Source organism: Bombina bombina, chromosome 8 (assembly GCF_027579735.1).
Source record: "Bombina bombina isolate aBomBom1 chromosome 8, aBomBom1.pri, whole genome shotgun sequence".
NCBI classification, from domain to species: Eukaryota; Metazoa; Chordata; class Amphibia; order Anura; family Bombinatoridae; genus Bombina; species Bombina bombina.
In genome coordinates this window covers 195879601-195890847 of record NC_069506.1, presented here as the reverse complement: position 1 = coordinate 195890847, position 11247 = coordinate 195879601, and the positions used below count along the sequence as shown (strand labels likewise).

The 11247-nt window shown below is 34.8% G+C and overlaps 1 protein-coding gene across 2 annotated transcripts; it reads right to left on the bottom strand.

Moving 5' to 3' along the window:
• Positions 1-220: 220 nt before the first annotated feature.
• On the bottom strand, positions 221-9358 carry LOC128638703 (galactoside alpha-(1,2)-fucosyltransferase 2-like). 2 transcript variants are annotated; one of them, XM_053690825.1, is made up of 3 exons: positions 9056-9358; positions 2434-3313; positions 221-2189 (listed from the first exon to the last, which is right to left on the bottom strand). In XM_053690825.1, the coding sequence occupies exons 2-3, from the start codon at positions 3290-3292 to the stop codon at positions 2092-2094; spliced, it is 957 nt and encodes a 318-aa protein (XP_053546800.1). In that variant the 5' UTR covers positions 3293-3313; positions 9056-9358; the 3' UTR covers positions 221-2091. The 2 variants fall into 2 exon arrangements, with proteins under 2 accessions (XP_053546800.1, XP_053546799.1); XM_053690824.1 differs by having other exon boundaries at positions 221-3313; positions 9056-9355.
• Positions 9359-11247: the final 1889 nt, after the last annotated feature.

Genomic DNA, 11247 nt, shown 5'->3' with positions numbered 1-11247 from the left:
GGGTTTCGTGTCCCTTTAATGAGGGTGTGGCCAGGCAGTCCCTGGATTCACAAAGTGAACATTTATTTATAGGGAAAAAGTGCACAGGTGGCAAGACAGAGCTCCCTAAAAGGGACTATTCACCCAAAACAGCATGTTATGCGGCTCTGGAATCTACCCTACTGGTGTTGGAACCATAAAATGAATACAATAATATTATTAAGGAAAAAAAGACACAGTATAGTTGCCAATGCTTTATTAAAATGTAAAGTCTTGTAAAACGTTCAAGCTTATTCTCAGTATTTTGTTATAATTAATTTCATTTGAGCTTTTGAAACACAACACTTACATGGAAGATATGAACTTGTATTCCTTTTTTGCAAATATAAAAAAGAAACACAAAAAAAAAAACAATGCTAAATAAAAGTAGCTAAAAGTTTATATGATAAAGTTCTTGCATTTAATGCACAAAGAAAAAAAAATCTAGTATGGCAAATTATTGGTCAAAAGCAAAGGGCAGCAAAGACTAAAGAACACTCACAAATTATCCTCAACCATCAAATGCTCATTGGCTAGCAAGGACAAGTACCACAAACATAAAGGGATATGAAACCCAAACATTTTCTTTTGTGATTCAGACAGAGCAGACCATTTTTAAAAAAGATTCCAATTGACTTCTATTATCAAATTTGCTTTGTTCCCATAATATTCTGTTGAAGAGATATCTAGGTAGGCATCTGGAGCACTACATTGCAGGAAATAGTGCTGTCATCTAACATTCCTGCAAAACTGTTGCCAGAATATGGCCGGCTCCTATGCAAACATCACTGTTTTTTTTAAAAAAAGATACTAAGAAAATGAAGAAAAATTGATTATAGAAGTAAATTAGAAAATAGTTTAAAATTGCACGCCCTATCTGAATCACAAAAGAAAAAATGTGGGTTTCATATCACTTTAAACCATAAAAATAAGATGCAACAAAGAAAAAAAAAGTTACTAGTCTTTTAAAGGAATGTGATAGAATAATTTACCAACCACTTAGCACCATTTGAATGTTTTCCACATGAATTGCATTTCAGAGATACACCTCATGAAAAAATGGATGGTATCTATAATAATCCTCTTCTACTTTGCTGTGACCAGAACAGATGTAAAGAGGCTTGTGCTCTCATCTAAGTCATCACTTACTATAGAGAATGTTGCAGGGTCCAAACTCACCAAATTTATATATGATCAAGAAACCCCAGCCCCCCTTGAGGGAGTGGAACAAGCACAACTTTTATTGGCATTTTATGAAAAAATAAGTGTACATTGTAATGTCATTTTCTTTAATTTAACAATTTGAGGGATTCATTTGTGAGTATACCATTCCTTTACGTGTGTCTCAGATACATAATTATGTTTGGTAAATAAAATGGTTGCCACCCAGCCAATATTTTACTGACACAGACGGTATTTTTAAGGTCTAAGTCAAAGTTGAAAATAAAGATTAAATATAGAAAGAAAGATGTTATCATAGTCAAGATTCTTCTACGTGTATTGGAATCTAATTATAAAGAAATGGTAATTTAAAATTAGTCCTAGCAGGTTTAGTCTGTGATTTGTTGTATAATCAGTTATGCTAATGAGCACGGCTGGTATTTTCTTCCAAAAAAAGTGACAACCCTATAAGTAAGCAGTAACTAATTTTTTATTTTTTTTTAGATTTATTTTTTTAATAATTTAATTACTGCCAAATCACTACCCATTCGTACATTTTCTATAGTAGATAGGGAATGATGAAGGATAATTAAATTCTGTGCCTTTATGTATCATACAATTTAACAGTAAAATGCAAATAATTTAATGATACAGCCTACCAAATGGATGTTGCTCTGCAAGTGGGCAATACAGTTTGGTTGTCATGTTTGTTTTCAAATAGTATTTTAATATCGGCTAATCAATATTTTATTCCAGCTAACTTATGTAATTTATTAAAGGGTTACTAAATTCAAAATTAAACTTTCATGATTCTAAAAGAGCATGTAGTTTTAAGAAACTTTACAACTTACTTCCATTTTCTAATTGTCCACAATCTTTTTATATGCACTCTTTCTGAGCCACCAGCTCCTTTTAAACATGTGCAAGAGTTCCAAGTGTATATGTATCAAAGTCAGTTATTGGCTGATGGCTGCCAGATGGAGGGGTGGCAAATAAAGGAAACGTTGAAACTGTTAGAAAAAAATATATTGCTCATTTAAAATTCTGAGAAAGTGCCATTGCATTGTATTTTTTATTGTGTACTATTTTATTATGCAGTTATAATGTATTTAATGGTCCTTTAAGGGTAGTTCAAAAGTGGAGAAAGATCAGCAGGTATCCCAATCCACTGAGGAAGATAAGCTGCTTCATATTTGAAAATCTTTAGGAACTCAGACTCTGGTAACGTAAAATTTGTAAGGTAGACAGTCTCACCTCCCGCTAGATATCCAGCCCAGATTCCAAAGGTTCCTATGGTCATGATTGTGTGGTTACAGTGTACCAGAAGAGCAAAGTCTTGTCCAGGTGAATCTTCTTGCCCATCTCCAGCAAAGTGGACATCTCCCTTTGAATTGTCAATATTTTCCTTGCACCAATCCATTCCATTACTAGTAATAACAAACAAGGGATTTTCATATTTGACTCTGAAGTAGTCCATGGCTTTCTGCAAGTAATGCCTGTCGCCTATCACTCCTTTCCATAGATCATGCATAATTTCAATATAGTCTCCTCTGCGGACATGCACTCCAACAAAAGTGACATTTGCTCGATTTCCCCGTATGTTGGCAAGATAGGCATTGCTCTGCTCCTTAATATAGTCATGGAAAGTAAACTCTTTAATAATCTCTTCCCTTATGTGGTGATAGAAAGTCCATGAACAAGGGTAACCAGTAAACCGAACAAATTCCTCATCAATCTTGTAATATTCTGGAGACATCCAGTCATGAAGTTCATACTCTGTCCACAGAACACTATAATACATTTGAGAGCTAATCACAGGCAGTGAAACTTTAAATATTTGAGACAGCTCACTGTGCATTTGTGGTAAAACATAAGCATTGTGGCCATTAAGCTTTGCAAGAGCAAAAAGTGTTGCATATTCCCCCATTAAGTTTCCCAAACGTCCCATAGGATTTATAGTCCACATACCTGTTCGGTTTTTGTTGGTGGTTCGAAGTGCATCACTAACAAAGGGTGCTGTGTTAGGTTTAATTATGACGAACACTATGTAGGATATCATAGCAAAAACAATCACTGATAGAGAAACAGTGACTTTAATCAAGCATTTTAACATTGTGTGGAGCAGTTTCGTTTCCTTAAGAAATGCAAAAGAAAAAAATACAACAATTATATAATCTGAAACATGTTTTTCTATACTCAGAATTGACTGTAGTAGAATGTGTTTTGAATTCTTCTGGCTGGGAACAAAAATAATTGTGTTTATACAGACCTACTTATATCTCTAAAGTCAGTTGTAAAAAAGATAACTCAGGTATTTCTGTGCCTATCCGTGCTAATCATGGAGACACTATAGAATTAAAGGTTCAGCCCCTGGGGAGTTATACTTGCAGTATACACAATACAAGAAAGGCAGGTAGACTTTGAGCAATGTGACTTGGTAGTTATTAAACATATTCTGCTCAGCCAAAATACATGATATTGTTATAGAAACTAAATACATTTAAGAATATTTTATGAGTGTAAAATTCCAAATCTATCTCCCTATCTATGCAAAAACTTAGTAATAAATCTTGGATGATCTATTTATTTATGCTTCCTGTTCTAAGGAGGGTTGCCAGTAGTCTTGTGCCAAAATACTGGACAATCTGTTGGTGATTGGGCATGATAGTATGTAGGGTCAAGCCCCCACCATAGCTCTACCTTAGCTGCCAATCTTACCCACATCTATTTCACAACTGAGCAGTTATTTTACCCCTTGGCTGGCAGTTATATATAAATAAATTATTTTAAATCTTTGTCTTAACTGCCCTTCCCTCACTTCTTTTTACTGCATATTTGTTATGCGTTGAAGCATAGGAGGCCTTTTAAATTTAACTAACATTTAAAAAAAAAAAAAACTGGACAATTAAAGGGACAGTTGACTCAAAATTAAACTTTCATGTTTCAAATAGAGCATGCAATGTTAAACAACTTTCCAATTTACTTTTATCATCAAATTTGCATTGTTCTCTTGGTATTCTTTAAACCTAGGTAGGCTCAAACTGATTTCTAAACCGTTGAAGGCCGCTTCTTAACTTAGACAGTGCTAGTTTATGTGTTTCATATAGATAACAATCTGCTTACTCTCGTGGAGTTATTTATGAGTCACCATTGACTGGTTAAAATGCAAGTCTGTCAAAAAACTGAGATAAGGGGGCAGTCTGCAGAGGTTTAGCTACAAGGTAGTCACAGAGGTAAAAAAGTATATTATTATAACAGTGTTGGTTATGCAAAACTGGTGAAAGAGTAATAATAGTGTAGACTGTCCCTTTAAGTGTCCAGTATTTTTGTGAAGATTTTACTGGACAGCCTTCTAAAATACTGCACTGTATGGTTTTAATATTGAACCCTTGGAAAAACTGTTTCTAAGCCTTTCTAACCCATTAGAAAAGTTGTTGTTTGCGCTAGTAAAGCTGCTTATACTTAAATAATAGAAAAAATCTAGATAAACACATTCAAAGACTAAAGGAAACAAACTTTACAAATGCTTTTTAAGAGGAGGTCATAATCATAAGTATTTTCACGGACTTTCAAAGGAAGCAAAGAGACACATGGCCCAAATAAAAGTAAAACATGACTACTGATTGCTTCAGTATTAATGATGGATACCTAGAGTATATGAATGTAAGTTTTTTTCACTTAACCTCTTGATCCATTATGACGTATAAATACATCATGCGTTACAAAGCTCATTATACCGCATAACGTATTATGGAAGCTGCAGCAATCTTCCTGAGCTGCAAGCATTTGTGTGCAGATGGAAATGGAGCACGATTTGTGCTCCGGGTTCCATATGAAGACAGATGCCAGATATTCACAGAAGGTCTATTAATGAAGAATTACGTTATCAATATATAATGGGATATTAAACTGCTGGGCACAACTACAATAGCATATCTGTTAATGAAGCATTATGTTTGTAATATGTTAAGGGGCATGAAACTACTGGACACAACTACAATAGCATGATTACTGATTGCTTCAGTATTAATGATGGATACCTAGAGTATATGAATGTAAGTTTTTTTCACTTAACCTCTTGATCCATTATGACGTATAAATACATCATGCGTTACAAAGCTCATTATACCGCATAACGTATTATGGAAGCTGCAGCAATCTTCCTGAGCTGCAAGCATTTGTGTGCAGATGGAAATGGAGCACGATTTGTGCTCCGGGTTCCATATGAAGACAGATGCCAGATATTCACAGAAGGTCTATTAATGAAGAATTACGTTATCAATATATAATGGGATATTAAACTGCTGGGCACAACTACAATAGCATATCTGTTAATGAAGCATTATGTTTGTAATATGTTAAGGGGCATGAAACTACTGGACACAACTACAATAGCATGATTACCTACTTGCCATGCTATTGCTTTTTCTATTATTTCAGCTCTCTTCAAAGCCATTCTTCTATCTCAACACTTTTCAGGTGCTGGTTAATGAAGCTTAGCATCTTTGTGTGCCGCCATTTTGGAGCTTAGGTATTCTCACATCCTGTGACAGAAGCAGTGCACATTCACAGAGAACGCATGCTTTTTGACAGATGTATTATGTACTTTTGGTTAACCTGCTTGCTAAGGAGCAGTAGATTTACATTTTTGCAGTTGCTGCATTACTCTGTATTATTCCTGATACCTTTCTGTGTGGAAAAAAAATGAAAAGACATAAAGCTCCCACTCTTTATCATGCATGCTAAATGTGTGCATTATACAGCTCTTATACAAAGGGCAAGGTCACAATCTGTGAATGTTACAGGGCGCAATAAATAATACCTAAACTACAAGATGGCAGCTTTGATGAGGACTGCAGTAACTACAGGAGAAACAGTGGCATGGCAAGTAGTAATAATTCAAACTTTATTGTACACAGCACTTTAATGTCTCTTTATAGTGTGTAAAATTTGATTTGAGCTATATTTGTCCTTTTTATTACCTAATAAAATGCTCATTGACACGTGGACTGAGCATGTAGACATTAAGTACATTCCAAAGAAATGCTTCTTGAAACAAGCAAAACCTGGTTTTCAAGAAGACAACCCTACTGAAATAGAAAATCCACCACTAATGTAATAATCTGCTAGAAAATAGTTTGTTTTTTAATTGGTGGTTTTGAATACCGCTGTCAGTTTCTTACAATTGCAATTGTAGTTAACTAACAGGTAGATTACAAGTTATGCGCGCTATAGGGAATTTAACGAACGCAACAAAAGTTGCGTTATTTCACCCTCTATAGTGCAGCCATTACAAGTTTTGAAACAGCCAGCTTGTGAGTGTGATATGGTGGTTTTAAGCTCCATACCGCACAAAATACAAGCTCTGTTTTCGAGTGCTCGTGCACGCTTTCCCCATAGACATCAATGGGGAGAGCGGGATAGAAAAAAAACTAACACCTGCGATCGCGGAATGAAAAGCTCCGTAAAGCTTAGTAAATAACTATTTACTAACTAGTCTACCTAGTTAAAATAAGTACAAACTTACCTGTGAAATAAAAATAAAACCTAAGCTAGCTACAATACAACTATTAGTTAAATTGTAGCTAGCTTAGGTTTTATTTTACAGCTAAGTATTTAGTTTTAAATAGGTATTATTTAGTTAATAATTGTAACTTTAATTTAGCTCTATTTTAGTTATGTTAATGTTAGGGGGTCTTTAGGGTTACGGTTAGGGTTACCTTAGGGTTAGGTTTAGGGGTTAATAGTTTAATTTAGGTTGTTGCGATGTGGGGGGCTGGAGGTTTATGGGTTAATAGGTTTATTTAGTGGTAACGATGTGGGAAGCCAGAGGTTTAGGGGTTAATAGGTTTATTATAGTGGCGGCGGTGTCGTGGAGCGGCTGAATAGGGGTAAATAGATTTATTATAGTGTGGGCAATGTTGGGGTGCGAGGGAATAGGGGTTAATAACTTTAGTATAGTGGAGGCGATGTTGGGGAGCGGCGGTATAGCGGTTAATATATTTTATTAGTGGCTGCGATGTCGGGAGCAGCAGATTAGGGGTTAATAACTTTAATATAGTATTTGCGATGCGGGAGGGCCTCAGTTTAGGGGTTAATAGGTAGTTTATGGGTGTTGAGTGTACTTTGTGACAGTTTAGTTATGAGTTTTATGTAACAGTTATGTAGCGTAAAACTAATAACTACTGCTCTAAGATTGCGAAACAGATCGTGTCGGTATAGGCTGTAACGCAAGCTTTTTAGCCTCACCACAAAACTTTTAGCCTCACCACAAAAAAATCTCTTATTTTAGGTGTAATCTTCTCCCGTAGATACCTTTATTTAAAAGGACATGAAACACTAATGTTTTCTTTCATGATTTAGACAGAGCATACAAAGCTTCCTTCTCTTGTTATCCTTTGCTGAAATGTTTATCTAGGAAAGCTCAGGAGCAGCAAAGAACCTAGGTTCTAGCTGCTGATCGGTGGCTGCATATTTATACCGATTATCATTGGGTCACTCATGTGTTCAGTTAGAAACCAGTAGTGTAATGCTGCTCTTTTAACAAATGATACAAAGAGATTGAAGCAAATATAATAATAGAAGTAAACTGAAAAGTTGTTTGAAATTTTATGTTCTTAAATTGAGAAAGAAAACTTTTGGGTTTCATGTCCCTTTAACGGGACATAAAGGTACACAATGAAAATGATCTAATGTGGTAGAGCATTTTATTATTGATTGCATATATGGGATTGAACATCACAATCATTTAGAAAAATGTATCAATTGAGTTATCTACAACAACAACAAAAAAACTAAAGAATTATTGGTGATTTTCTATAATAAACCATTGGATAATTTTTCAAACAGATTGTGATTGGCCCCTATTTGCATAGAGATTATGCATGTAAAGTCAGCCCAATTACCATTAAAGGGACATGAAACCCACAAATTTTCTTTCATGATTTAGGTAGAACATACAATTAGAAGCAACTTTCCAGTTTACTTCTATTATCAAATTGCCTTCATTCTCTTTGTATCATTTGTTGAAGGAGCAGCAATGCACTACTGGTTTCTAACTGGACACATGGGTCAGCCAATGACAATCGGTATATATATGCAGCCACCAAATAGCAGCTAGAACCTAGGTTCTTTGCTGCTCCTGAGTTGTCCGAGATACAATTTTTAGCAAAGGATAACAAGAGAAGGAAGCAAATTAAATAATAGAAGTAAATTGGAAAGTTGCTTAAAATTGTATGCTCTTTCTAAATCATGAATGTCTAATTATGACTTTACTGTCCCTTTAAGCTCTTAGAAGAGCATTACTGCTACTGAGTGTACCTAGGTATACTTTTCAACAAAGGCTGTCAAGAGAATGAGGTAAATAAACTGAAAAGTCTTCTTAAATTGCATTCTATCTTCATGTGAAAGTTTAATTTTTTATGGGATACTCACTGAAATATAACTTATAATAGTGTTTAAATTTAAGCAGCAAAAAAAGCTCAAAATTGGCTAAGCACTGGACTGTGAAAAAGGCTTAGCAGCAAAGGGGTTAAAGATACATTGAAATTTAAAAAAATGTCATGGTCTAATTTTGTTAAAGCAATCGTTTTTCACAGGATTGTTATGGACCCCTATATAATTGGCAATACCCTGCTTAAGACCTGTAAAACATTCAGCTCACAAGTAATTTATCTAAGCGTTTAACCCCCTGCAATAGAATTACCCTGAGAGTTTTACACTTATGCAAACCAGCAATTCGCTTATAAAAATGCTCAGTCACTAAAAGTGTCAAAATGTATTTAAATTATCCATAAACTGAATACATCATATTTTTGTTATATAAAAGTGGTTATATAGCACACCGTAATCAAAATAAAGTAAACTTTGTAGTTACCTGTTAGAAGTTTATCAGCAAAACATCTCGTCTGGCATTTCTGATCAAAGTATAATTATTTAGTACTCCGTGCATAATACTAATGGCACATTACTCAGAGCAAGTTGTCACTTGTGAGTAATCTTTCTGAATTACTTGTCATTCCACTGCATTTTGTTCCTTGCTAAATATTTTCTGCTTTTGATCCTTTTTGCTTCACAGTTGATTCACTTTACAGCTCATCTGTTGTCAGAAAGTTCCATTCCCAGCATATAATATGTACCTGTTTATCTGCCAATTTCTTGTTAAATGGACTCAGAGTTGAAGGAATGACATGTGGGGGGAAGGACTTCAGAGACTTAGAAAGGGAGAGGCATTTTAAGGAGGGACTTTAGACTGTTCCTAGTAATATTTATGATATATTTTAGTGTTAATAAATGGTTTGTCTTCCTTGCACACCTTCATGATAAAATAATATCAGGTATCAAAGTAAACATTAATAAGAACAAGTTATTTTAACCTTTCATTCAGGAAATGAATGTAGCAGCTAAATTAGCATTATATTAAGTGTCTTATTAAAGTGATAGTAAAGTTGAATTATGATTTAAAGATGATTTAAAGCCCAGTATTAAAAAAATACTCTTAAAAACATGGGCACTATAAGTCATTAACGTTTAATGACTTACACTTCTGTTTTTAAAATACTTACCTTTTTTTTTTACGGTAAAGTTACCACTAATCCTCCACCCGCAGAGCGTCTTCAGTATTGAGAAGAGTGATGACGAATAAGGCTTTCTCCAATTGTTGTGTGCCCCTTTTGGCATCCAGCTTGTGAGGAATACATGATTGGAGGAAGCTGGATCGTCATCTATATGCTAAATACTGAAGCAGATGCGGGCGGAGGATCTGCGGTAAGTTTACCGTAACAAAAAGGTAATTATTTTAAAAAAGAAGCGTAATTGTAAAGTTTAATGACTTAAAGTGCCATGTTTTTAAGAGTATTTTTAAATAATGTTCTTTAAGTCATTCAACTTTACAATCACTTTAAGTTATTCTTTATATGCTGAGTAAGGAAAAATATGGGAAAAGGACGACACAGAATTATTTTTTTTCAGAAATCTGTACCGAATTGGTGAAATGTGAAATAAACGTGCCTAAAGAGATAGAAAGACAAAATCTAAAGGGACAACCTATTCCAAAATGTTTATTGTTTAAAAACATAGACAATCCCTTTATTACCCGTTCCCCAGTTTTGCATAATTTTACCTCTGTGATTACCTTGTATCTAAACCTCTTCTGACAGCCCCCTTGTCACATGGCTATTTATTTATTATCTATTGACTTACATTTTAGCCGACTAGTGCTGTGTCCTGCACAACTCCACGGGCATGAGCACAATATTATCTATACGGCCCACAAGAACTAGCAGTCTCCTATTGTGAAAAGCTCATAAAAAGCATGTGATAAAAGGTCTGTAGGGGCTTAGAAACAGATAGAAATTTAGAGGTTTAAATGTTATATAAAGTGTATTAATATAACAATATTGGTTGTGCAAAGCTGGGGAATTAATAGTAAAGGCTTTATCTATATTTTTAAACAATAACACTTATGGTGTAGACTGTCCCTTTAAATGTGCATGGAAAAACCAGACACCCCACAGCCAGGTCTCTGTGTTTGAATACTAGAACACAAGAACTCAGAGCATATGCCCCTGAAAAACAGTAATAACTTTTACTAGAAGCATTTTTGCTAACAGCCGTATATTGAAAAAAAAATCTTCAATATAAAATTGAAATACACCCATGCACATTACAATTTTGACATTTCTGTATCTTTAAAGGGCTTTTTAAGTTATTGCATTTTGTGGTTTAGCATTAACCAGCCACTTATAATGACTAGTTATTTAAAGTGCGCCCATAGATGGGCAAATTTGCCCCTTTACGGGTGCACATTAAATGAGCACTTCCCTTGTAATCTACCCATATTAGGAAAATAGGTGCTGTATACAAATGAATTACTTTGGGTAGTTAGTTAAAGAAAGAAAACTGACTGAAAGAGTACATATCAGCACTCTACACAATTGATTCACGATTGTGATTTGTACCTTTTTTTGGTAGGTGTCATCAGAATAATTCACTCTGTCTGCCCAGGGCCGGTGCTAGGATTTTTGACCACACAGGCGAGGATACATTTTGCCGCCCTACCCCCCCCTT